Source organism: Lissotriton helveticus, chromosome 6 (genome assembly GCF_964261635.1).
Source record: "Lissotriton helveticus chromosome 6, aLisHel1.1, whole genome shotgun sequence".
NCBI classification, from domain to species: Eukaryota; Metazoa; Chordata; class Amphibia; order Caudata; family Salamandridae; genus Lissotriton; species Lissotriton helveticus.
In genome coordinates, this window is record NC_136067.1 from 9700717 (window position 1) to 9723369 (window position 22653).

Below are 22653 nucleotides of genomic sequence, written 5' to 3' on the forward strand. Positions count from 1 at the left end.
GGAGTCCCAGGATCGGAAGGGAACAAAGGCCCCAGAATCTAACCGAGAGAGGACAAAAGACGTCCCAGGACCGGAAGGGAACAAAGGCCCCAGAATCTAACCGAGAGAGGACAAAGGATGTCCCAGGACCGGAAGGGGACAAAGGTCCCATAATCTAACCGGGAGTGGACAAAGGGAGTCCCAGGACCGGAAGGAAACAAAGGCCCCAGAATCTAACCGAGAGAGGACAAAGGACGTCCCAGGACCGGAAGGGGACAAAGGTCCCATAATCTAACCGGGAGTGGACAAAGGGAGTCCCAGGACCGGAAGGGGACAAAGGTCCCATAATCTAACCGGGAGTGGACAAAGGGAGTCCCAGGACCGGAAGGAGACAAAGGCCGCAGAATCTAACCGAGAGAGGACAAAGGACGTCCCAGGACCGGAAGGGGACAAAGGCCCCAGAATCTAACCGAGAGAGGACAAAGGATGTCCCAGGACCGGAAGGGAACAAAGGCCCCAGAATCTAACCGAGAGAGGACAAAGGACGTCCCAGGACCGGAAGGGGACAAAGGCCCCAGAATCTAACCGAGAGAGGACAAAAGACGTCCCAGGACCGGAAGGGAACAAAGGCCCCAGAATCTAACCGAGAGAGTACAAAGGGAGTCCCAGGACCGGAAGGGGACAAAGTCCCCAGAATCTAACCGAGAGAGGACAAAGGACGTCCCAGGACCGGAAGGGGACAAAGGCCCCAGAATCTAACCAAGAGAGGACAAAGGGAGTCCCAGGACCGAAAGGTAACAAAGGCCCCAGAATCTAACCAAGAGAGGACAAAGGGGAGGAGGAGCTTCGCGCGCAACCAAGATGGTCGCGTGAGCACAGGGCTCCCGGACCTTCGCCGCCTCCGCCGTTTATCCTGTACCCTATCCTGACTTAGAGGACGGCTCGCTTGTGGCACGGCCCAGCTGATCATTTATCTGTTTCCAGATTTCGATTTGGACTCCGGGAACCGAAGTTACGGACTTCGGAATCTTGTTGGCCTGCTCCCTGGTGCCACCCCGGGCTCTGCTTCTCTGCCAGCCGGACAGTAATCGAACAACAACGGATCGCCTGAGTCACCTCGGCTCGGTCGTCTACTTTCGGTTTCGTTTCTCGCCCTGCGACCTCTCTGACTCTGTCTGGATCGGCCTCTCTCGGTTGCCCGCCACCCTACCATATCTCGACTTTTGCGGACCTGCCTAGTGTGGCTCACTTATGGGTGTGGAGTGCCCACTTTCTGCTTTTAAACTGTTGCGGGCGCACCGAGTGTAGCCATTTTCACCAGGTCTCAGGCAACCCTCCGGGGCACGATATCCAAGATGGCCACCAAACCCGAGGGCGAAAAACGCAAGACCAAGCCGGCTCTCCGGGGGGGTGCCGTGCAGTCTAACGTCATGGACAGATACACCCTCGCTAAAGGCTCCCCGGGTGGACCGACCAAATCCCCGATTAATGCCGGAGAGGATTCCTCGACGGGTGAGGACTTGTCGCTAAAGGACGTCATGGGCGCCATTGCTGGCATGAAGGCCTCATTGGGTCAACAGTATGAGGCCACTGACTCATAAGCTGGACACGGTTGCCATCGATGTTACCCTGATCAGGGCTGATCTTGCGAAGACCAACGAGAAGGTCAAATCACTCGACCTTAAAACATCCAGCCTCGTTACTGACGTCTCTGATTTACAGACAGAAGTCGGCAACTTGCGGGCCTCTAATGACTATTTCTCCCGGCGCTTGGAGGACTTTGAAGGCCGTGCGCGGCGGAATAACATCCGTCTGGTCGGTGTCCCGGAGAAATCGGAAGCCTCTTCGGTGGACCTGCTGGTGGAGGACCTTGTTCTGAACCATCTAGCGCCTAAAGGCCTCAGTAAGTTCTTTGCCGTGGAACGTGCGCATAGGATACCGGGAGGCCCGCCTAAGCAGGGAGCCACTCCACGTCCCATCATTGCTCGCATCTTCCATTTTCGAGACAGGGATGCGATCCTCCAAGCATCGCGTCAATCTGGTCCTGTGGCTTTTGAAAACTCTACGGTCAGTTTCTACCCAGACTTCACCCAGCAGGTGCAGAAACAAAGACTCGGATTCCAAGGGGTGAAGAGGAGGCTGAGAGACAGAGACATGAAGTACGCTATGCTCTTCCCGGCCCGACTACGTGTGGTGTACAGGGATCGAACATTCTTCTTCGACCATCCTGGGGCCGTAGGTGACTGGCTTGACACGCTGCCCCCCGGGCGGGAACATTCTGAACACTTTGGGCATTCTGGAGGAGCGGAGGGCGGCCCGGTGGAGCAGGAATAGGGAGCGACGCTGGCTCCCGGGCCATCGCATTGACTTTCAGCTGTGGTTTGATGCTATGCAACTATTGCCTGCTGATGTTTGGTCTTTTCGGGGTGTGGGCGGGGGGTGGGTGAGTCTTCCTCCTCAGGGGTTCTTTTCGTAGACTAGTTGTGTGATGGGGCGACAGGCACACTGCAAGTTGGGGTGGCTCTTGAGTCTTACGCAGGGGTGCAGGGTGGGGGGCGAGATGTTCAGGGGTTCTTTGGGGGTTGGGGGGTTGCAGTTTGTGTTTCTTTGTTTTCTTCAAGGCATAGTGTTGATGTTCTCCTGCTATATAGTGTTGCGTCTGGTGCGGGGTGGGATTGGGATTGGTTTCTGGGATGGGGGTAGGGGACTTAAATTGTTGTGTTGGAACGTCAACGGGTTGGGGGACAGGATAAAACGGGGTGTGGTATTGCAACTGTTGCGGCGTTTATCCCCTGATGTGGTGTTGCTTCAGGAGACGCACTTGATTGGCAATACATGCCACGCAATGAATAGGCGTGGATACCGTCTCCTGGCCCACTCCGGTTTCACCTCTGGCTCTAGGGGGGGCGGGCATTCTGGTACGGAGCTCCCTCCCTCTCGCTATTGATGACATTGTCCTTGATGATAGGGGCCGCTACACCGCCATTGTGGGACGCTGGGAGGGGAAGGTCATCACCCTGCGCTCTGTTTACGTCCCGCCTGGTCTGCAGGCCACTACCTTTGCCGATCTGGGAAGAGTACTCCTGGGGGTCCCTGAGGGTCTGCTTGTAGTGGGAGGGGATTTTAACTCTGTAGTGTCAGGGATGTGTGACCGTTACCCTCCCGGGGAAAATGTACGGTCTCAATCTTGGCTGGGGGACTTCTTGGACACTCTGGGGCTCACTGATTGTTGGCGCCTGCTCCACCCGGGACAGTCGCAGTACACTTTCCACTCTGGGGCTCACGGCAGTCTTTCGAGACTAGACTATGTGTTGATGCCCTCCTCACAGGCCTCCTCTATCAGGGAGATAAAACACCTTGCTAGGGGTATATCGGACCACTCCCCATTATGGTTAGTCATAGATACGAAGCTGGGGACTGAGGGCCGAGTGGCTCCGATTAACCCCTGGTATCTCCGGGTTCCAAAGGTGAAAGCTGAACTGGTTAAAGCGCTTGACCATTACTTTGCTGATAATGTGGGCACCGTCTCCTCCTCTGTTACACTGTGGGAAGCGTACAAAACTGTGATTCGGGGCCATGCCCTTTCCTTGATTAGCAATGTTAGGAAGGTTAAACAGGAGGGGGTTGTCCGGATCGAGAACGAAATCGCTGTCCTTGAAGGGGAGTTGGAGTCCGAGGTCACCCCGGATAGACTGCACCTACTGAGTCTTAAACAACTTGACTACAGAGCACTAGTTACGGATGCTGCGAAAGAAATGGGCAGGGAACAGCAGGGGCGTCTGTATGATGTGGGAGACAAGGCTGGGAAGTTGCTTGCTTGGCTGGATAGGAGGGAGCGCGCGAGTCGGGTGGTCCCTGTGGTTGTGAATGTGCAGGGAGTGAGTCTCACTGACCCCGCCGACATTGTGGACTGTTTTGCGGACTATTTCCGGGATGTGTATTCCCCTGTGTCCGATCGACCCGAGCATGACTCCCAGCTACTCCTGCGAGACCTCTCGCTGTCTTGTTTGTCGGACCCTGAGAGGGGGCTCCTCGAGGCACCGCCCACAGTGGAGGAAGTGGTTGCTGCCATTTGCTCGGTCCGCTCGGGGAAGGCTTCGGGCCCCAATGGGCTCCCCATTGAACTCTACAAGCTCCGTCCGGACACGATAGCTCCGTATCTACGGTCGATGTTCCTGGAATCGTTGGAGTCGGGTTCCCTTCCCCCTGACCAAAGATTGGCCACCATAGTTGTGATTCCCAAGGATGGTAAGCCACGCGACCGCTGCACCTCCTTTAGGCCCATATCTCTGATCAATGCCGAACCGAAGATCCTGGCTAAACTGCTGGCCAACCGCTTAGTTACTGTCATAAGCGATCTGGTTCACCCGGACCAATCCGGGTTTATACCACACTGCAACACGGCATTGAACCTCCGGCGCCTGCATGGTGTCCTCGCGCGGGCGGGGGCGTTGCGCGAACCAGCCATTTTGGCGTCTCTGGACGCCACTATGGCGTTTGATACGCTGGAGTGGCCGTATCTTTGGGCGGTCCTCTCTAAATTTGGCTTCGGCCCGAACTTTATTAATTGGATGAAACTGCTTTATACCGATCCCTTAGCACAAGTGGTCGTCAACGGCTGTGTCTCCGCCCCATTTGCCCTCGGCAGAGGGACGCGCCAGGGCTGCCCTTTGTCCCCTCTTTTATTTGCCCTTGCTCTGGAACCACTGGCGGCCTGGTTGAGATGGGAACCATCTTTGAAGGGCATTAGATGGAACTCGGACTTTGAGGACTGGGTGTCCTTATATGCAGACGATATCCTGCTGTATCTCACGTCGCCTCGGAAATCGCTGATCGTTCTTTTCGACGTCTTGACCTCCTTCCGTAAAAACTCTGGTCTCGTCATCAATTGGTCTAAGTCGTGCGTCTATGTTCTTTCGGGCGAGGCTCCTCTCTTGCCCCGCGGCTGCCCTATTTCGGTGGTGCGGGAAGGCTTTAAGTATCTGGGGATCTTTATTACCTTGGACCCGGTACTTCGTTATGAGTGCAATTTGCTGCCCCCGCTCCATCGCCTTCGCGCTGATGTTGTTGCGTGGGGTAAGCTCCCCCTCTCCCCCTTGGGATGAGCTGCACTGTTCAAGATGATGTCGCTGCCCCGGTTCCTTTATGTGCTCCAAAACACTCTCGACACGGTGCCTGCTAGCTACTTTCGGGAGGTCGAGAGTCTACAAAGGCGATTACTATGGGGGGGCCGATCCCGTATTGCCCTGGCGAAGATTACGCTGCCGTGGTACGACGGGGGCATCTCGCTTCCCGATATCCGCCGATACTATTGGGCCTCTCAGCTGGGAGCGATTAACCATGGTACTTATGGCCCTTCGCCGAATCCGGCGTTTGAAATGGACAAGTGGCTGTTGCCCGGCGGAGATTATAACAGGGCGCTGTACGCGAGGTCTGTTTGCAGGACCCTCACGGGCCCCACCATGACAGCCGTGCAGGTGTGGTATCGTGCGACGGCGGCTCTGGGCTGGACAGATAAACTGACTCGTGCGACTCCGCTTTACGCGTCTGACAGGCTCGGGTCCCTGTGGAAATCGAAGGGCTTCGACAAGTGGGATGTGATCGGTATTAGCAGGGTGAATGATGTGTGGGCCAAGGGTAGGGTCAAGACGTTTGAGGAGCTGAAAGCGGAGTACAACTTGAATGATAGGGAGTTTTTTCGCTATGCGCAACTTCGACATGCCATACTATCCGTTTTCCCCTCGGGCACTGATATCCCGGAGGCGTCCCCGCTGGAAGATCGGATTCTGGACGGGCACGTCCCGGACAGTACGATCTCGCTCATATACAAAAAACTGATCAACAACAGGATTGACCTCCTCTGTCGTCTTCGAGAGGTCTGGACCAGTGACGGTCTGGAACTTGATGATGAGGACTGGCAGGCGGCGATCTCTTCCCCGAAGGAAGTGGCGATCCCGGCGCGCCTTCGGTTTGTGCAGCTCAAAATTCTTCATAGGGTGTATGTGACTGGTCCCCGTCTGGTGTGTATGGGATTCTCTGTGGATGGTCTGTGTAGGCGTGGCTGTGGTCTCGTGGCTACATTTCTCCATATTATTTGGGAATGTCCTGCCGTGATGCGCTACTGGACTCGGGTGCATGAGGTTATGAGTGAGGTCACGGGTGTGCGGTCAATGCCTGAGGTGAGGAGATGCTTGTTAAATGTTTGGGAACCGAATGATTACAGCGGCGCGCAGCTTCGCTGGGTGACCCTGGGTAATATGATTGCTAAGAGGGACATTGCCCAATTGTGGGGTGCTCAGAGGCCGCGGACGGTTCTGCTGTGGCAACAAAACATGGATTGGTGCATGTTTCGAGAGAAGACAGTTTATGTTGCCCGTGGCACGCCCCGTAAATGGGGTAAGATCTGGAGTCAGTGGAACTCATACCGTGGTGATATATGTACCCCCCTCCCACAGACTTTGAAACTGACCCATCTTCCTCCCAACCTATTGTTTCCTCCACTGTTGATTAGGTGTGCTTGCTTTCTCCTGGTCTCCCTTCCCCCCTCCCACAATGTATAGCCCTGCCGATTGCACTGCTAATGTACTCCCTCCCCCGACGCCGCAGCGACACATCTGTAATGTACTGCCTTGTGTTTTGTTTTCTTTCTTTGTTTATGTATGTTTTGAATTTAATAAAAAAAAAAATTTAAAAAAAGAGAGGACAAAGGGCGTCCCAGGACCGGAAGGGGACAAAGGCCCCAGAATCTAACCGAGAGAGGACAAAGGACGTCCCAGGACCGGAAGGGAACAAAGGCCCCAGAATCTAACCGAGAGAGGACAAAGGGAGTCCCAGGACCGGAAGGGGACAAAGGCCCCAGAATCTAACCAAGAGAGGACAAAGGACGTCCCAGGACCGGAAGGGAACTAAGGCCCCAGAATCTAACCGAAAGAGGACAAAGGACGTCCCAGGACCGGAAGGGGACAAAGGCACCAGAATCTAACCGAGAGAGGACAAAGGGAGTCCCAGGACCGGAAGGGAACTAAGGCCCCAGAATCTAACCGAGAGAGGACAAAGGAAGTCCCAGGACCGGAAGGGAACAAAGGCCCCAGAATCTAACCGAGAGAGGACAAAGGACGTCCCAGGACCGGAAGGGAACAAAGGCCCCAGAATCTAACCGAGAGAGGACAAAGGACGTCCCAGGACCGGAAGGGGACAAAGGCCCCAGAATCTAACCAAGAGAGGACAAAGGACGTCCCAGGACCGGAAGGGAACTAAGGCCCCAGAATCTAACCGAAAGAGGACAAAGGACGTCCCAGGACCGGAAGGGGACAAAGGCACCAGAATCTAACTGAGAGAGGACAAAGGGAGTCCCAGGACCGGAAGGGAACAAAGGCCCCAGAATCTAACCGAGAGAGGACAAAGGACGTCCCAGGCCCGGAAGGGGACAAAGGTCTCATAATCTAACCGGGAGTGACCAAGGGAGTCCCAGGACCGGCAGAGTTCACAACCAAGATTTGTGAAGGACAAGAGTTCCAGTACCACAACAAAAAGTTGTGACAAGGTGGTTCTCTGAACTGGGATAAATGTTCTGCGTTTTGAACCAGGCTTATAGCCACAGTACTGAGACAGTTTGTCCACAAAAGAAATACAAATTTAGAGGTAACTCAGAGGCCCGAATCACAACTAGAGGCCCACAACCTGAGAAAAAAAAAATCAGAACCAAGACACATGGTCCAGAACTTCATCTTGGACTGTAAGAGAACTGGCTCCAAACTTTTTCTAGGGGAACATTCTTCCAGTCGTGAGGAATTCCAAACTAAAAAGAAATCTGCCCCAGTAACAGAAAATATTAGTAACGGAAGACACTGCTTGCCTCGCCTCCCAACTGTAGCACGAAGCAAGAGGAAAAGATACCTGGAACTGGCAGAAACTTGCTGTCTGTTGCCATTGAACATCTTCGCATATTTCAGAGCCGAGTGATCCTCTTAAAGTGCTGTCATCCCTGCACTGATGACGTCGTGGAATCTCCATGTGCATTAGCGGAGAACCAGCGCGTCATCGGCAGGCATCCAATGTATTTGTGACAGCCCATTCCTCGTACATGTCGTGAGTATCCAAATGTTGTCCTGGCAGTGATGAGGTTTTGATGCGTCATCACGCTACGTTGTCAGGCAGCCATCTTGTGGTTGTGTTCCCATGGTTACGGGAACACAACGCAATGGAGAAAGACGAGTTTACCACAAAATGTATGCTTCAAAGCGATTCCTCATGATTGTGTGGTGCGTAAAGAGAGTGAAGACAGAAAGGGCTAGTCACTACTCTTTCCATTAAATTGTGACGTTTCCGATGTAGAAAATGATGGTGGCTGCCAAGATTAGAAAACACAAGATGAATGAAGTTGCTTACCTTTACACTCTGCATTGATAGTCTCACAGTTGAACTATGTTTGTCGGGGGGAGGTTGTTGTGCATTACACGTTCTTGTTTTACAGTTGGCAACAGTTACTGGGTACCAGTGCATGGCAGGCAGACGTAAGGCAACCACTACATGACACACATTATGACGGGGGCTGACCTTAGACTCTTGATAAGGAACATCAGAGGGTTAGGGATGTACACTAAACTATATAATGTACTGACCTTCTAAACTGCATAAAATCATGATCTGCTGGCAGGAGACACACTAAGATGATGCAGGTGCCACACTCCTTGTAAAGAAATGGCAAGGGCAGGTATTCCACTACTTGTACTTGATGTACGCCAAGGGCGCGCTAATCTGGGGAGCGCCCAGCATCCTGTTCTCCCTTACGTATATGGAGGATGATGTGAGTGGTTGATTTATACTGTTGTGGCGGACCCTGAACGGACTTGAACAAACTCTCGAACACCTATGCCACGAATAATGACCACCTGCTAATGCACGATGTGTGCTGCCACTCCTATGGCCGGGTGACTTTAAATGCATCCTAGAAGCTGACCTGGACAGGGCACCCCCTACGACCGGTACTAAGCCCTTAATTAGCGAGGTGATGCGAAACATAGGGTTTGTAGATATTTGTCAGATGAGCCACCTGCCGCAGTGGGCATACACCTGTTACTCCGTCACACGCAATTCCTACAGTAAACTGGACAGGATACTGATAGCGGGATTGTCGCAGGTGGAAGACCTTGAGGTGACCCATTTGGCGCATTTTCTGTCGGACCACTCCCCTGTAAGCTGTGCCTTGTAGTGGGGTGACTATGAAGGATGCTCGGTCTTGGCAGATGTTAGCTGACATCTTGGAGGTCGCAGCCAGGAGTGAGGTGCTCTCGCAGGCGCTGTTGGATTATATGTCGGCCAACTGGGGTTCTGCATCCAGTAGGGCCATTGAGTGGGAGGCATTGAAAGCAGCGTTGAGGGATCAATGTATGGGTTCAACTTGCGGAGGGCTCAGCAGCTTTAGCAGGAGCTTGGTTGGGAGGAGGTGGAGGATCAGGCCACACTGCAGGCTGGGAGCAGTCACACCTGGGTGCCCCACTGCAGAAAGCAGGCAGTGTGTCGGTGTGTAGCAGATATCAGGGATCGACTGTATAAGTATTTGCTTAAGCAATACAGGCGGAGGCTGCACAGAAAGTGGATAATTCAGGCCGACTGCCAGCTTGGATACTCTAAAGAGAGCACCCGCCGCCTCGGACTACACACTTTATATTGGTGGATGGCACCAGGGTTGCCAGCAGGGCTGGGATAGCGGGAGTCTTTCAGCAGCACTTGCGTCGAGTGTACGCTGTACATTCCACCATAACCCCATACTGCTGTGGACCTCCCACATCTTTCGCCGCTGGATGCCGAATTCCTCGACACCCCTATTGGAATTAAGGAGCCACGCACTTAGTCTGTTACCACGAGTCATGGCGCGGGCGGTGATGGCTTTCAGCCTGAGTTCTATCAGATGTTCTCAGCGACGGTTACGCAGTGTCTCCGGAGTCCTGCCCCAATAAATGAGGGAAGGAGAGATCTGCATGTCCCTTAAACCAGGCGGTGTCGAGTCTGACCCTGCCGCTTATAGGCTGCCCACCATAATCAACACAGGTGTGAAAATACTATGCAAGCTGCTCGCCAACCTCCTGGCGCCTCATATGACTCAACTGGTACACAAAGATCAGTGAGGGTTCATCCCTTGCCGGACCACTGGTATGAATCTCAGATGCCCCCCGCGCCCCATGTCCTACATGAAGTGGAGCACCTGGACGAGGAGCTGGCGCTGGTCTCCATTGATCTAGAAAAGGCCTTCGACACAGTGGACTGGGGCTTCCTGCTTGAAGTGCTAAGAGCTGTGGGTCTTGACCCACAATACCGAGGGTGGGTCTGGTTGATCTATACTGATCCCAGGGCAAGCGTGCACGTAGGGCAAAGTTGCTCGTAGTCATGGGTGAGGGAGAGGGGGGACACAGCAGGGCTGCCCCTTGTCACCCCTCCTGTCCGCATTAGCGATCTGGGCACGCCGCGTTTTGTGGAAGTGCGCAATATGGCTGGGGGTTGCACGCCACATCATATTGCTCTATGCAGACAATGTGCTTTTCTACATTGCCACCCACGTGTAGCGCTGCCCTGACTGTTGCAACTCTTATGTGAGTTTGGGGACTTGTCCTGTCTCCTCCTTAACCTTAGTAAGTTCTTGCTCTTTCCACTGGCAGCGCTGGTCTCTACGTCATTAGATCGCCTTCCGAGCCTGGGCCTGCTTTGGGAACTGGTACACTTTCGATATCTGGGGATGCAGGTGGCCCACACTGAGACACAGCAGTTATGCCTTAATATGGACAAGGTGGTTGATGCCCTATGGAAGTCAGTGGCCTTCTGGAACATGTTGTTGTGATCACTGATATGCAGACTGGCTGTGGCAAAATGGTGGTGTTCCTGCAGTACCTTTATATGTTCCAGTACTTGCTCTGCCCCATACCACCGAAGGTCTTTAAACAGCTGAATTATGTACTTACATCATTTTTTATTTATTTATAAAGTTTTGTATAGCACGAACAAGACCCTGGAGGGTATCAGAGCGCTTCACATTATAGGGTAGGTAAGATCCAGTTGTAAGAAAAGACATTTGCTACATATATGGGAATTGCGTGTTAAAGCTGGAGTTCATGGTTGCACATCAGTGTAGTGTTCGTTCACGGCATCCTCATAGTGAGCAGGTAAGTAAACAATAGAACCTAATGCATCTTAGGGCAGAAACTTGTTCATTAGTATTGCTTTCACTTTTTTTAATGAAGTGGTAGGTGAGATTCGACGGACATCCAGTGGCACAGAGTCCCATATCTACGGGCCGATACCAGAGAAGGCTCTGTAGCTCGTTCTTTTTTTGTGGTAAATCTGTGGTTTCAGAAGCAGTGAGCTTGCACTTTGTGAGGGTCTGCATCCCCCTGATAACTCTAGCTTTTGTGCCAGATATATGGGGGTCTTGAAATGTAGGGCTTTATGAGTCATGCACGCAATCTTTAGCTGTATTCTTGCTTCGTACGGCAGCCACTTTAAGGTTTTTAGTGCTTGGGATGTGTGATCATTTCTTTTTGTACCGGTTATCTGTCTAGCCGCGGCATTAAGGGAGGCCCTTAGCTGGCCCATATTGTATTTAGGAACACCGCAAAGAGTGGAGCTTCCGTAGTCTAGCTTCGGCAATACAAGAGCTTGGACCGCCAGCTTAAAGTCGCCTGTGGTAGGAAAGGTTTGAGTTTCTTAGTATTCTCATCTGGTATCATTATGGGTGGTCCACCGCAGTAGAGTAGCCCTGAGCATGTTGACCCAACAGTACAAGGAAGGGGGTTTGGAGGTGCCAAGATTTGATCGGTATTGTTATGCTGCACATCTATAACATGCGGCCCGTGGCTGTACAACCGGGACAAATGGGGAAAGCGTCTACTGCCAGGATCGGTGGCTGCAGACGGTCTCCCAGTGGCATTAATGGAGGCAGTAGGCCCTCTCCTATGTGGTTCGGCAGAGAGCGCACATAAGGCAACGCTATGTAGAAGTGGTTCTGCGGGGTGCCCCCTTTCATCCCCTCCCTGGATACTGGCACCTGTCCAGCAGATGAGGGACAAAATGTCCTTTCAGGCCTGGAGGGATCTGTATCCTGATGATAACATCATATTTGAAGAAGCCTGTGAAGACTTTATTGTACGACCAGGACATTTCCTCCATCACGATGGACTAGCTGAGTGGAGAAGTGTGGCTCAATGGTTAGAGCGGCAGACCCTGATGCAGAGGTCTGGCCCGGACCAGGGTTCAATTCCCGCATCGGCGGGTCTTGGGCTCAATTTCCTCAGACCTGATAATTCTCGCCTCGGTGCCTATTCCAATCATGGGTCCCACGTTGCAACTCTGGGCAATAGCTTGCTTAATCTCCACAACGCCCCAACAGCGCTGGGATGCCTGGCTTCACCTTGGGGGTGCCCAGGAGTGGGCACTTCACAGGGAAAAGCCAGGAAGGGTTCCACAGCGGTATGCGTTCAGTGTCTAGAGGCCTCAGGGTATAAGTGCGCTATACAAGTACGAAGTTTTTTTTTTACAGGTGGCCAATTTGACCTGGCCCTCAATCCCCCCCTGCACCCCAGTCCACGTGTACACTACGGCGTGGGTAGACATCTGATCACACATCTCTAGAAGACGATGAGAGAGGATGCGACCGGTCCACCACCCATGGCACGTGCAGCGTGGGAGTCGGACCTGGACTCTGTTGGATGACAGTGCATGTACCGGTATCATCGAACTCTCACACACGGTGTCTTGGAACGCCCGCTTTAACCTGGTGCACTACAATTTCCTACATAGGACATAAGACTCCTAAGAGTCTCCACCGCATATCCCCCACCTGACCCTACAGTTGCCCGCTCTGCATCGCCAGCGGAGTAGACTTCATGCACCTGGCACGAAGATGCCTGACGGTGTAGGACTTCTGGGCACAGGTAGTGACTACCTCCAGCGGTCCACGCACACACGAATTGACCATATACTATTACACTGCTTGCTGGGCTATGTTAAGAGACCGAAGGCCAAAGATGACCTACAAATTCCTGCAACTGGCGCTAGTTTTGGCCAGGCGTAGCTTAGCCGTCACTTGGTAGGTCAGCGTGCCCTCACAGTCACAATGGCACCGGGATGTACAGGAGCGGGCACTGGCTGAAGAGGTGCACATGAAGCTGAATCGGCATGATGATGAACTGGAGAATGACATCCTGGTATGGAGGGATGTGTGTGACACCTTTTTAGATCCGCGCGAAGAGAGTCCGCTGACAGCCATGACACAGGTGTGAGCGTGGTTGACACAAATCCAGGTGGGGGTGGTGTAACAGCATCAATGCGAGGGTATTCACACTGCCTGTTTGGTGTGTAGCCTTGCAACATGGAGAGATGGATAAAGGCCGCCCAAGCTTTTGTCATTAGAACGATGGTTCTTCCCACCATGACCTGCTGTGTATCGTGTACAGTGCTGCCTGTATTGCTGTCTGTTCTTTAAAATTGAAAAAATAAAGATTAAAAAAAAAAAGGAGGAGCTTCGCGGGCATCCAAGATGGTCGTGTGAGCAGAGGGCTCCCGAGACCCGCGCCGCCCTTCGCACATATCCTTACTACATCCTGATTTTGAAGACGGGCTTTTGAAGACGAACTCTTGCTGATCCCGACATTCTTTGACGAATTGAAATCGGACGTTGGGATCCACTTTTACGCCGTCTTAAACTTTGCGGCCCGCCCCGTGGCCAGACCGGGGGCTCGGCCACTTTGCCAGCCGGGGAGTAGTTGAATAACTTTGGCCGGAGGGGTCCCCCTCCAGCGGTCTCCTGCCTGACTTTCAGTTTCGTTTTCCTACTCCCGGCAATGATCGGCTGAAACGCTGCTTGGATCTACCCTTGGCCCTGCCTGACGCTCTCACACCGTGGTGTGTCCTCCTGACGTTTTGCCATCTACTGTGCACTATTGGCATTTACTTCGATTTTGGCCTATTTCACTGTTCTTGACCACATCCCGGCCGGCCATTTTCGCCAGGTCGCGCCAGGTCGCTCCAATATGGCCACCAGACCCGAGACGGAGAGACACAAGATCAAGACGCCTCACCGAGGGGGACAGACCCAGACGACCATCATGGATCACTACTCCCAATTGAAGGGATCCCCCAGTAGTGCTGGCCGTACGCCTGATGACCCTAAGGCTGCCTCCGGTACGACACCAGGAGTGTCGCTGCAAGATGTAATGAGCGCTATCACCGGTATGGAGGCCTCCATGGGGCAACAGTATGAGGCTCTTGCCTCCAAGATCGACACGATGGCCGTGGATGTTACGCTGATTAGAGCGGACCTGGCGAAGACTAATGAGAGGGTCAAGGCGTTAGATCTGAAGACCTCCAGCCTGACCACTGACGTAACGGACATTCAGACCGAGATCGGGAATCTGCGTTCTTCCCGGGATGTGCTGGCCCGTCGTCTGGAGGACTATGAAAACAGGGCCCGTCGCAACAACGTGCGCATTATTGGGGTCCCTGAAAATCCCGAGGCTTCTGCAACCGACCTCCTGGTGGAAGATCTGATCACCAATTATCTTGCTTCCGCCGGACTCTCCAAGTTCTTTGCGGTCGAGCGCGCACATCGAATCCCTGGCGGAAAGGTCCAGCCGGGTGCCCCCCCCGAGACCTATCATTGCTAAGCTATTCCACTTCAGGGATAGAGATGCCATCCTGCAAGCCTCTCGGGACAAGGGCCCTGTGAAGTTCGAGAATGCCACCGTGAACTTTTATCCGGACTTTACCTCGTTCGTTCAGAGGCAGAGAATGGGATTCCAGGGAGTCAAGAGACGGCTACGGGACTTGGGCCTCAGGTACGCCATGCTGTTCCCGACCAGACTTCGTATTGAGTATGGGGAACAAACGTTTTTCTTCGATCGCCCGGACAGTGTCAGTGACTGGCTTGATTCTTTGCCAAAAAAGGATGATCGTAATGAGCACCCCGGCGGAGCCGATGGTGGCTTGCCGGAGCAGGAGTGACTGGTGGATCCCGACGTCTGAACTTTTCAACTTCTCCAGCTGAGTTTGGACAATGATTCTTTTGTTCTTCCTTCATATTGACCTGAGGGTGGCGGGGGTGAAGGGGTCTCTTCCTCCTCTGGGGTTCTTTGTGTAGATTAGTTTCTTGATGGGGCGACAGGCACACTGCAAGTTGGGGTGGATTTTGAGTCTAACGCAGGGGTGCAGGGTGGGGGGTGTTGTAACGGGTTTCAGTTGGGGGGGTGGGGGGGGTGTGTGTGTGGTTGTTTTAGTTCACAAGGCATTCAACCGTTCTCTTTAACTGTCTCGGTCTTCGGGTTCTGTGTCTGGGGCGCCCTGCTTCTTCTTGGGGATGGGGGGTGGTGAGTTGAGAGTACTATCATGGAATGTTAATGGGTTGGGAGACAGGATAAAGCGAGGGGTAGTGTTGCAGTTCCTTAGGCGCCATTCACCCGATGTGGTTCTTCTACAGGAGACGCATCTTATAGGGAATACGTGTCGAGCCATGAACAGATGTGGATACCGCCTTGTTGCTCACTCCGGTTTCACCTCTGGTTCCAGGGGAGTTGGCATTCTTATTCGGTCTTCTCTCCCCCTCGAAATTGATGAATTTATACTTGATAATAGAGGGCGCTATGCTGCGCTCACGGGTAGATGGGAAGGGAAGACACTGTCCATACTTTCGGTATATATCCCCCCGGGCCTTCAGGCCTCCACGTATGCCGACCTGGGTAGGGTCCTACTGGGGTTGCCTGAGGGCCTTCTCATCCTCGGAGGGGATTTTAACTCCGTTGTTTCTGGTACATCTGATCGTTTTCCCCCCAGGGATTTGGCTAGATCCCATATGTGGTTGAGTGACTTCCTTGATACCTTTGGGCTCGTCGATAGCTGGCGGTTGTTGCACCCTACACAGCTACAGTACACCTTCCATTCTGGGGCACATGGTAGTCTTTCTAGGTTAGACTATTCTCTAATGCCATCTGCTCAATCCTCCTCCATCAATGAGGTTCGCCATTTTCCCAGGGGTATTTCTGATCACTCCCCCTTGTGGCTTCGGCTTGCGATGGGTGCGGGCAGTGCGGGCAGAGTGGCTCCTATTAACCCCTGGTACTTTCGTGACCCGAAAGCCCGTTCTGAACTTGTTAAAGCCGTGGAACACTACTTTAATGATAATGTGGGGTCTGTTTCTTCTTCTGTAGCTTTGTGGGAAGCTTTTAAGACTGTCATTCGTGGGCATTCTCTTTCACTGAATGCCGCTGCCAAAAAGGCTAAAAATGAGGAGCTTGTCCGCCTGGAAACTGAGATAACTGCACTAGAGAGTGACCTTGATACAGGAGTAACACGTTTCAAAATGCATTCCCTCAGTCTGAAGCAGGCCGATTATAGGTCCGTCGTCACTGACGCGGCTAAGGTGACGAACAGGGAGCAACAGGGCAGGATGTATGATGTGGGTGACAAGGCCAGTAAATTGATTGCTTGGCTTGACAAAAAGGAAAGAGCGAATCGTGTTGTCCCCGTGATTGAGAGGCTGGATGGTGAGTGTGTCACTGACCCTGTTGGGATTGTTGAGTGTTTTGTTGACCACTTTCAAACGGTGTATGCCTCTGTCTGCGATAGGGACGAGGAAGAATCCCGGTTGTTGCTTCGTGACATTGCGTTGCCCTGCCTTGCCGACGATGACAGAGACCTCATGGATGCACCCCTCACGGTGGATGAAGTAGCGGAGGCTATACGTTCCCTCCGCTCAGGCAAAGCAATGGGCCCCAATGGACTACCCATTGAACTTTACAAACTACGACCCGACAAAATGGCGCCCCACTTGAAGGATGTGTTTCTTGAGGCTCTGGACTCGGGTTCCCTTCCCGCTGATCAGCGACTTGCCACGATTGTGGTAATTCACAAGGAGGGAAAGCCACGGGATCGTTGTGCCTCGTATAGGCCTATATATTTGCTTAATGCCGAACCCAAAATTTTAGCTAAATTGTTAGCTAATCGTTTGATTAAGGATATCGGGGACCTGATCCATCCGGATCAGTCCGGCTTCATTCCTCATCGGAACACCGCCCTTAACCTTCATAGACTCCATGGAGTTCTCGCGAGGGCTGGGACTCTCACTGAGTCGGCCATTTTAGCTTCCCTTGATGCTACCATGGCTTTCGACACTATCGAATGGCCTTATCTTTGGGCGGCCCTCTCAAAATTTGGTTTCGTCCCCGTGTTCATCGCTTGGGTGAAACTTCTTTATGAGAAGCCCCTTGCCCAGGTGGTGGTTAACGGGAAGGTGTCCGGTGTTTTCACGCTCGGACGCGGCACTCGGCAGGGATGCCCGCTGTCCCCTGCTCTTCGCCCTCGAATTGGAACCGTTGGTGGAGTGGCTCCGTTGGGAGCCTTCCATAAAAGGCATTCGGTGGTCTCCCGATTTCGAGGATCGTGTCTCGCTATACGCTGATGACATTCTCCTATATCTAACTTCCCCTCAGAAATCCTTAAACGTGCTCTTCGATGTTCTTACCTCCTTCGGGAAGAACTCGGGACTCTTTATTAATTGGACTAAGTCCTGTGTCTACGTTTTGGCTGGTGGTCTCCCCCCGTTGCCTCATAGATTTCCGATTCAAGTCACTGAGTCCGGTTTTAAGTACCTGGGGATATATGTTTCCTTGGACCCCACCGTTCGGTATGAGCGCAACTTGCTGCCCCCTCTTCAACGGCTGAAGTTGGATGTTACATGCTGGCGTCATTTGCCACTGTCACCGCTAGGTCGTGCGGCTCTCTTTAAGATGATGTCGCTGCCTAGATTTTTGTATGCGCTCAAGAACTCGTTTGACCCCGTTCCCTCTTGTTACTTTCGGGAGGTGGAGAGTCTACAGCGGCAACTGATTTGGGATGGCCGTGCACGCGTCGCTCTGTCTAAACTCACGCTTCCGTGGTATGACGGAGGCATCGCCCTTCCTGACATCAGGCGCTATTATTGGGCCTCCCAACTGAGTGCAGTCAACCATGCAACGTATGTTCCCGGCCCCGCCCCGGCCTTCGCAATGGATAAACACCTTCTGCCAGGGGGGAACTTCAATAGGGCGCTGTATTCCAGGAGGCTCTGTACATCACTGACTGGCCCAACTAAATTTGCGGTACGTGCGTGGCATGATGCGAATGCGGCCTTGGGATGGAAGGATAGATTCACTCGCGCGACCCCCTTGTATGACTCTGAATGTCTGGGTAATTAATGGCGAACGAAAGGCTTTGACAAATGGGATATGATCGGAATCACTAAGGTGGGGGATCTTTGGTCCAAAGGCGATGTTAAGACCTTTGAGGCGCTTAAGGCAGAGTATGAACTCGGGGACAGGGAATTCTTCAGGTACGCTCAGGTCCGGCATGCCCTACTGTCGATCTTTGCTGTGGGTACGGCTATCCCTGAATCCTCACCCTTTGAGGATCGTATCCTTGATGGACATGTGCCCGACAGCACTATTTCATTAATTTACAAGAAGCTGATCTATAACAGGGCTGACCTGCTTGTGCGTCTGAGGGCCTCGTGGATTGCCGACGGTCTAGAATTAGATGATGAGGACTGGCAGTCCGCCCTGTCCTCGCCCAAAGAAGTTGCCATACCTGCACACCTTAGATTTGTTCAATTTAAGATCCTCCACCGTGTGTATGTCACGGGCCCGAGTCTGGTACGCATGGGATACTCTTCTGATGACTTATGTAAGCGTGGCTGCGGTGTGACTGGTACATTTCTTCATATTCTCTGGGAATGGCCGGAGATGGTTGAGTTTTGGTCCCGTGTGCATGTCGTAATGGAGAGGGTCACTGGGGTGGCGCTGCTGCCAGAGGCCAGGCGCTGCCTCCTGAATGTCTGGGAGCCCAGTGACTATAATGCGGCACAGATTACCTGGGCGACCCTTGGTAATATGATCGCCAAAAGAGATATTGCACAGCTCTGGGGTTCCCATAGGTCTCTGACCGTAGCATTGTGGGCAGAGAATATGGACTGGTGCATGTTTCGTGAGAAGACTGTTTATCTGTCGCGTGGAAGGCCCAAGAAGTGGGGCAGAATCTGGTCGCAATGGAACGCATACCGTGGCAATATATGTACCCCTCCTCAAGATTTGTTTCCCGATGCCACCTTGTCCCCCTGATTGACATTCCAAATGTTAATTACATTGTATTGCTGCTGGTTTCCTCGCTGCCCCACCCCCCACGAAACACTGTGCTAGGTTATGTATGCTACATTGCCGACGCGCCGAGTATGTGGCCCATGACTGTATTCCGTTTCATTTTTGCTTTGTGTAACATGTTATTGTTGTTGTTAATTTTCAATAAAAATTTTTAAAAAAAACAAACTTTGGACTGTTATTTTGTTTAAATGACATACATTACTCATTCAGTCTAAAACTGTTACTCAGGATTTTAGCTGTCAGCTAACTATATTATAAAGTATGCAGAAGGGTACTTTTAGTTTATAATGTTGTTTTATTAACATATTCTTACTATAAACTGGAAGTAACATAGTCCTATCCACTGGTGCTGTTATACATTTCCTAATGAATCAATGTGGTGATGTCGTCTGTGAATGTACCTCCTTTAGTCGATCTGAAGGAGGGTGGGAGCTCACTGCCTCACATTCCAGCTCTCAGTTCACCCCAGTGCATTATGGTAAATGCAGTTCATGATAACACTTGCTTCAGTGACAGTCTTTCACCCTTCTTGGTGCAGCCAGTGCTGTGTATCTCTAGATATGTGTTTCAGGATAGTTGTCCTTTAGTAGAGAGCAGCACATGATTTTGGGGTTGCTAGAATGCTGCTGAGGGTTTTCTTAGGCCTCTGTACCACTCACTGGGTGCACGTGCATCAGCCAGGGCTCGTCAGCTAGTGAGCTCAAGCAGCTTATCAAACAAAAGGAGGGTGGAGCACACTGCCTCAGATTGTAGTCTAACCTTTACCATGCTCATGACGAGCTGAGCTCGTCATGAGGCACGACGCTCCGCCGTGGAACGCTCAGGTGCGGGGAGAAGTCCCCCGCTATGCTGAGCGTTCCACGGGAGCCGGTGCACCTGTGACGAGCTCAGCTCGTCATGAGCACAGGAGCGCCGTGCCTCATCACGAGCTGAGCTGATGGGAGGGGGGCACTGTGCGCGCCCCCTCACCCCCCAGCACAGCAGGGGAATTACCACCCCAGCGAAGGGACTAAGAATAGTGACATCAAATGACAAAACCTCAGTGAGTTAACTTCTCCTGAATAGTCCTGGTACCTTCTGTGTATATTTTTTTATAGGACGTGCGCAGGGCAGAAGCCTCTTTGTTGGTGTATATGTGTGTTGAAAGTTGTGTTGCAACCTTACATCTTGCTTTTTGTTCTCTTTCAGGGATCTCGAAGTATGCTGACGGAGTCCAGGGGCCTGAGTGCCAGCACTATCAACCTGTCCTCCGGCACCTCACCGCTGTCCTCCAAGTAGACACCTACAGAGGGGTACGGCAGCAACTCGTTCGAGGGCATTCGTAGAGACGGGCACTGCCAGTACCCTGCACCCCTGACGGCAGCCGGTGCCGGATCCGTACATTTCAACATTTTGTGTCATTGCCATTAGGGTGAAAGTAGTTTGGCCATCACTGATTGGTACTAGCAGGAACCAATCAGGAGTGCCGTTAACTGAAAGTGGGCATTTATCGGTGGCACTTCAGCCAGTGATATCAGGGACTAGGAGAAGAATCTCCCTTTAAAACGTCAGGAGCGGGATAGCTCCTTCGTATAATACTCGGACATTAGATACACGCCTGCCCCGGGGTACTCCATCGTATGATACTTTACTGAAGCCTGATGTCTATATTCGAGTCTACACTACAGCGCACCAATGCATGAGCACTGAATCCCTCACTCTACCAATCTGCTTCTGAAGATACTGTAAATATAAAGTCAGGCACTCCATTGCTGTAAATGATATCACAATCCTACTTCAACACTGGGACTACTCGGTCTGCTAATTACGAAGGTGTTAGAAACCCACACTGTGACACACAGACATTAGACTATCCACGCCACGATACTAGACCATCTCCAGCCTGTGATATGTAGACATTAGAAACCCACACAATACAGCTCTAACCGGTCGTACGCAGGCCTTAGAAACCTACACTACACACTCGAATTGCTCTATCCTGTGATACAGAAATTAGAAACCTACCCTATGGCCCATATGTACGAAACTTCCATTTTGCATTTCCTAAACCGCGAATACTAAGAAAATCGCTATTTAGGAAATGCAAAATGGAATGTACAAAAGTTGCGATTGCCTTATAGTGCTTCCTACAGAGTCGATATCGCTATTAGAAAATCGCTGGTTAGGAATGCAAAAGCATTCGTTCCTATAGTCCTAAGGCCCATAGGTACGAGTGGTTTTGCATTTCCAAATTTACGGTTTCCTAATAGGAAATAACAAATTTGGAATTGCAAAACCAATTATACCTATGAGCCTAAGACCCCCATTAAATCCCGGGGAAAAAAAGGGGGGGTGAACGTGTAAAGCGCTCAAATGTGCTAGGGTCCAGTACATGCTGTATGGCACTGCCAAAGCTGCAGTTTTTGGCACCTTTTCATCTTTTGCACATGGGCACAATCGACTCTGATTTGATAGTAATAGCATTTCCTAAATGCCAATTTCAAAGGAATTAGTTTGTACGTGTGCTTAGGAAATCGCAGATAGGATTTCCCTATTTGCTATTTTCTATTTTGGTAATTGCAGATCGCAATATCTGTGGGGTAGAAATCGCAATTTGCAACCACGTTTCTGCTTCAGTACATATGGAAAGCTCATTTTGCATTTCTTAATGACCGAAAATAGCGGTCTGTCGTAATGTACTAAATGGCTTGGTACCTATCTGCCTATGTTCCTAGGACAACTAATGATCCTGTGATACACAGACATTAGAAACCAACACAGTGATACTAGAATAGCTCTAACCTGGTGTATGCAGGTCTTAGTAATCTACACCACACACTAGAACAGCCCCATACTGTGATAGAAACCTACACTACGATACTGGAATATTTCCAGCCTATGATTTATAGGAGTTACAAACCCACACAAAGATATTAGAACAGCTCTATCATGTGGTACGCAAGCCATAGAAACCTACACTACAAATAAAACGGCTCCATCCTGTGATAAACGGGCATTAGAAACCAACAGTACGATACCTAGAACAGCTCCATCCTGTGATGTTCAGACAATAGAAACCTACAATAATATACTAGATCAGACCCATCCTGTGATACAGACATTAGCAACCTAGACTGTTTCCAGAACAGCCCCATCCTTTGATTCGGACACTAGAAACCTACACTGTTACTATAACAGCTCTTTCCTGTGATACACAGGCATCAGAAATCTACACTCCGATACTAGAATATTTCCAGCCTATGGTTTACAGACGTTAGAAACCCACACAATGATACTAGAACAGCTCCTTCCTGTGATACACAGGCATTAAAAACCTACAGTACTATACATAGAACAGCTCCATCCTGTGATACAGACATTAGAAACCTACACGGTTACTATAACAGCTCCTTCCTGTGATACATAGGTAATAGAAATCTACACTCCGATACTAGAATATTTCCAGCCTACGATTTACAGATGTTAGAAACCCACACAATGATACAAGAACGGCTCCTTCCTG

General features: G+C 51.6%; 1 protein-coding gene across 3 annotated transcripts in view; it reads left to right on the plus strand.

Annotated features, from left to right (window-relative positions):
• KLC4 (kinesin light chain 4) overlaps positions 1 to 22653 on the plus strand; it is a 411746-nt gene that overhangs the window by 387335 nt on the left and 1758 nt on the right. Inside the window, exons 16-18 of one of the 3 annotated variants that reach the window (XM_078647262.1) lie at positions 20340 to 21518; positions 22205 to 22327; positions 22489 to 22626. In XM_078647262.1, the coding sequence (XP_078503388.1) occupies positions 20340 to 20429 (90 nt within the window). In that variant the 3' untranslated portion in view covers positions 20430 to 21518; positions 22205 to 22327; positions 22489 to 22626. Of the gene's footprint in view, positions 1 to 20339; positions 21528 to 22160; positions 22627 to 22653 lie in introns of those variants that run through there. The other 2 variants (XM_078647261.1, XM_078647263.1) reach the window with 2 other exon arrangements.